The 4,504-nt window shown below is 41.0% G+C and overlaps 1 protein-coding gene across 1 annotated transcript in view; it reads right to left on the bottom strand.

The window, feature by feature from the left end:
• Positions 1-827: 827 nt before the first annotated feature.
• The window catches only part of LOC104537791 (TCDD-inducible poly [ADP-ribose] polymerase-like), a 13,233-nt gene continuing 9,556 nt past the window's right edge, over positions 828-4,504 (bottom strand). The window contains exons 2-3 of the mRNA XM_010180787.1: positions 1,960-2,128; positions 828-1,013 (exon numbers count right to left, since the gene is read on the bottom strand). Of these exons, the coding sequence (XP_010179089.1) occupies positions 828-1,013; positions 1,960-2,128 (355 nt within the window). The remainder of the gene's footprint in view (positions 1,014-1,959; positions 2,129-4,504) is intronic.

Raw genomic sequence — 4,504 nt, 5'->3', positions numbered from 1 at the left:
GTTACAGGCCTCCAACTAGACTCTGCCCCATCATTTTAGCTTATCTCAAAATTACACTGTAGTAAAATAGTCACTGGTAGCAAAACATCAGGAGAATACCTGAAATCCTGATTTTTCATTATTATTAAGTATAAAGAATTGCTATAACCAGGAAGTCCATGGCTTGGTCTTTTTACCTGCGTCCTCCTTTAATACTTTTGGGTTTCCTTCCTACAAAACCATATTTAAAGCTGTTTCTAACATCCCCAAATTTTGAGGCTCTGACCAAATTAGCCTGGCAATTGGAGGCGGTAATGACCCTGCAGGCTAACGAGCAGCGCAGGCTCCTTAGATGTGTGCAGCCTAACGACCTCCACCCCATGCTGACGGGACAACATGTTCCCATCCACTAAGCTCTGACCAGAACGTTTCCAGCTGTGCTGTGAGATCACCAAAATGGCATTTTTAGGCTTTGTAATCAATAAATCACTACAGAGCAGCACTTTCCTCACTCCTCCTTTGATGGGTGGAGATGACAATAGAAGCAAGGTGTGCTTTAATTGTGCTGGGAAATTATCAAATGGCTTTGAACACTTATTTTTACAGACCTAGAACCGATAGCCTGACAATCACTACCTGGTGAGATGCTGAAAGCCGGACAATACTTTGGCAAACCTGAAACACATCTGTGCTTCTGACATCCTGCAAGGTACATTAAAACCTTTAAATAATAGAGTCAAGCAGCAAGGACTTCCTCAGATCATGTTTATCTTGAAAAGTGGCGAGAGCTGCCAATATGACAATGATTTTTTATTATTTCTTCTGATTTTTCCATTTTGCTGAGATACTTACTGTAAAAACGGCATCAGCACAACGCAGGAGCGAAGAAGGGGTCTCCTCTTGATTTCTCTCCTGAAACATGCATTTTGCTGGAACCCATCTTTGATATTTAAGATGTATTGGTTATGCCAGGTGATAAACCGAACCTCCTTCAGACCCCGGCAGCTGGCTTCTTCTATCAGTCTGACAACAGGCTGAAACAGAAAATGAAGAAAACAAAACCACACACATGACAAATTACATACTCAAAACTTCGGTTTTTTTGTCAGAGACCTCAAAGAATCCCTCTCTACTCCCTTCCCCTCTCCTCTGAGGCACAAATATATTTAAGTCACTGAAAAATGCCCGTTACCTGTTTATAAGATCTGCCAACAAGGCAGGTTTCACAGCTTTCCTAATAATTGGTGCTGGTGCTCTCATCTTTTTATATGCCAAATGTTATTCCCAATATCTAACCTAAAACTCCCTTGCCACAAACTACTTACTTGTTGTCTTTGCTGGCTGAATGTAAAAAGCAGGTCTGCTGTGGAAATCTTTTATAGATTAGTATATTCTCATCCTTGCTTCCTACCACACTTAGGAAGTCAGAGTGGCGCATGAGAAAGATAAACACAATTTAGTTTACACTGGTACTGCCCAAATGGTAACACACTCATGAGGTTTTATTAAAAATATTATGTACAGCTGTGGTCAGCCGAAAATGAGCTCTTAGAGCTTAAATTAACAGAAATATTCTGGGTTTGTCCAGCACAATCCTGTCTGACAGTGGCTGTGACTTCTGTGTCCATAATTGGGGTTAGAAGGCCAAACTGTCAAATCTGAGAGCACACTGGCCCATGTCAGTACCAACTGACTAATCCCTGAAATTTTAGGACAGAGAGGACAGCTTTCTGCAACCTTTTCTGAGCCTGAAAATTTGGTCAGCCTCTGTCTCCCACGTTTTCAGCAATAATTCATGGTGCAGCCCAGCACAGCAAAACTCTTTCATTGCTTTTTCAGTTCAGCACTGACCTTCTTGATTACCTTCCTCAGGGATACCTCTAAGTAACTTTCCTGAACGTTCAAAGAGGAAAAAGAACAAAAATGTACATAGTTTATAGTATATAACCCAAAAGCAGGATTTTGGGAGGTGTTAAATACCTCTGAGTACTCCCTCCAGCCGAAGTGGTCCCTGCAGAAGTATTTCCAGACAGTGAAGGAGCTGGAGCTGGAGCTGGGGCAGGAAGGTGTGGACAGCCGCCGCATTTGGTCAAACTCAACTGTTTCGTACAACTTCATAGCATTCAAGTCCACCCAAAACTCATGGGCCCTGGAAAGAACAAGAAAAACAAAGGATTCTTACATTTTGTAAGCCATTAAAAAGATCATTCAGAGAGGAAATAACAGACATTGGCATCATCCTCCTTAGAGGAGAGTGCCCAGCCCCATCACCGTGAGGACGTCCCCTGAGTCTGACGTAGGCGCAACACTGAAAAGCTGCGAGGGCAAACAAGCTCCTCAAAACTCCAGGGAACAATGGAAAAAACGTGGTTTTCAGCACAGAAAGAGGAAAAAAACCCAAACCCAGCAATCCTCCTAGTCCAGCAATATTTATTCAGTATGCTTGAATGGTACAAAAATCAATATACATATCCTTGACATTTTGAGCATCTGAGTAAACACATCGCACACTGCAGGTTCTTCTTGTGAAAGGTGGTGCTTTGGGGGAGAAAAGGAAATGTAAATGGCTGCAGATGAGGAGCATCTGCTGCCCACCCACCAGAGAGGCTGAGGATCTTTCATCACGGGCAGAAGAGAAACAGCATAATCTGCAAAGGAAATATGATTTCACAATTCTGGAGCCTGCACTGCGGAACACTGGCTTTTTCTGAGTAGCTACATTGCTGCTACAAAAATCAACATTAATGTGCAACTTCATGTAAAGTGACCAGTGCTGTCAAAAGGACCCAACAACAACAGAGGGTACAGACCAAGAATCAGGCTATATGCTTCATCTAAAGGGGAAAATTAAAGTGCATTTCCCCTATGTCATATTTAACAGTGCTGTGGAACACCTCAGCAAAGTGTCCCCAATGCTGTTTCATCAGTCGGTGTTAAGAGACGTCAAATAAACCCTCAAGTAAAGCATGGAGGCCTAAAGCTCTGCTGCTCCTTAGACCATCACTGGTTCATCAGTAATCACGAAGTTAAGAAACACACAGAAACAGAAGTAAGTGACAACAATAATATTCATTTCCTACAAAAGTAACTTTTCTAGAACTCAAATTAACATATTTCCAAAATAATGGTGTTTACCTAATTAGTTTTCTACTTCTATAATCTTCACAAGTTGGCAGTTTACTGCTATTCATTAACAGCTCCTCAGCTTTGGCAACTGGAAATGAAAATATCAAATATTTTCTTAATAGCAAACATAAAACAAGCCAACACCTGAAATCTACTGTTTATTTTTAAAATTTTGGCACATTATGCCACAAACATCAAAGCAATGTGTATGAAATCTGGCACATGTTCTAAACACCCAGATGATTTTATGAATGCAGATACATGTACTTTCTGCGGTGAAAGTCTCCTAACACACCCCACCTTCCCGGTCTGCAGCTGTTTTGTTCCATAACAACACACTAAATCTACTTTATTTGAAAACAAAGCATGAAATCATGAGGAAATAATCTCTCTGAAATGCCAAGCTGTGATATTATTTACAGTATTTGCAGGCAGCACCATAAGCATGATTTTTGGAGTGAATTTATTCATGAATACATTTTTAATGCTGCTTCAGGGATATTTGCGTTTGCTTATCAAAAATGTAGCCTTACAATTCTGAATTTCAGTGTCTCAAAGCTGCCACCTTTAAGAAAAGCAAGTTTAGTGATTGATGCCATTTATATTACTCTTTAGGAGTGAAGAGTTGGCCTCACTGTTTTGGGGTTATGTCACACCTACAAATCCAAGGCCTGAATCAAGGCCACAAATACTGTGCTGCATATTCTATGAAATAAATACTCAAATAGGTATTTCCCAATACAAAGCCTCCCAATATGAGCATTCATTCTCAACTTGATCTCTTTTCAAGTCAAATACCATAACACAGCTCCCCGTACTCCAAATTCCTGGACCTCCAAGAAAGCGCAAAAAAGCGGAAAACCTTTGCTTTTCAAGGTGCAAACGCAGAGGACTATTTAATTTTATTATAACTCTGTACGCTGCACGTGTGACAGTGAAAACTGATGATGGTTGCAGTAGTTCTGTGCCAAAGCAGTGCAAAGTACAGATTATCTGAAAATCAACATAGCTGTAAATGCGATAAAGATCATCCACCAGCACCATAACCCAGCTCCTAAGGCTCCATCTGAGATCTATAAGGCCAGCAGCAAGTGGCAGCTTATGGGGAAAACTGCTTCTCTGAAAGCTAAAGATTTTTCTGCGAAACCTGTACAGAATGTACCAAATTCTTTCTCAGGCCTGAAAAATGTACCGAGTGTCTGCTGCTTGGAATATTTCACATTTTTGGAGCTGTTTCTGCCTCCTCTTTCTTGGATTCCCCTCCCTATAAGAGGGGGCCAGGATGGCTCAGAACCTAATAAACCTCTCATTATTTCTTGAATTCAAAACATAGTCAGGATAGTTGTTGGTGAGGTAACCTCTATCCATCTCTCTTAGCTGTGAATAGGAAAAGGTTCAG

This window comes from Mesitornis unicolor, unplaced genomic scaffold (assembly GCF_000695765.1).
Source record: "Mesitornis unicolor isolate BGI_N332 unplaced genomic scaffold, ASM69576v1 scaffold54473, whole genome shotgun sequence".
Taxonomy (NCBI): Eukaryota; Metazoa; Chordata; class Aves; order Mesitornithiformes; family Mesitornithidae; genus Mesitornis; species Mesitornis unicolor.
This window is presented reverse-complemented; position numbering and strand designations above follow the sequence as displayed.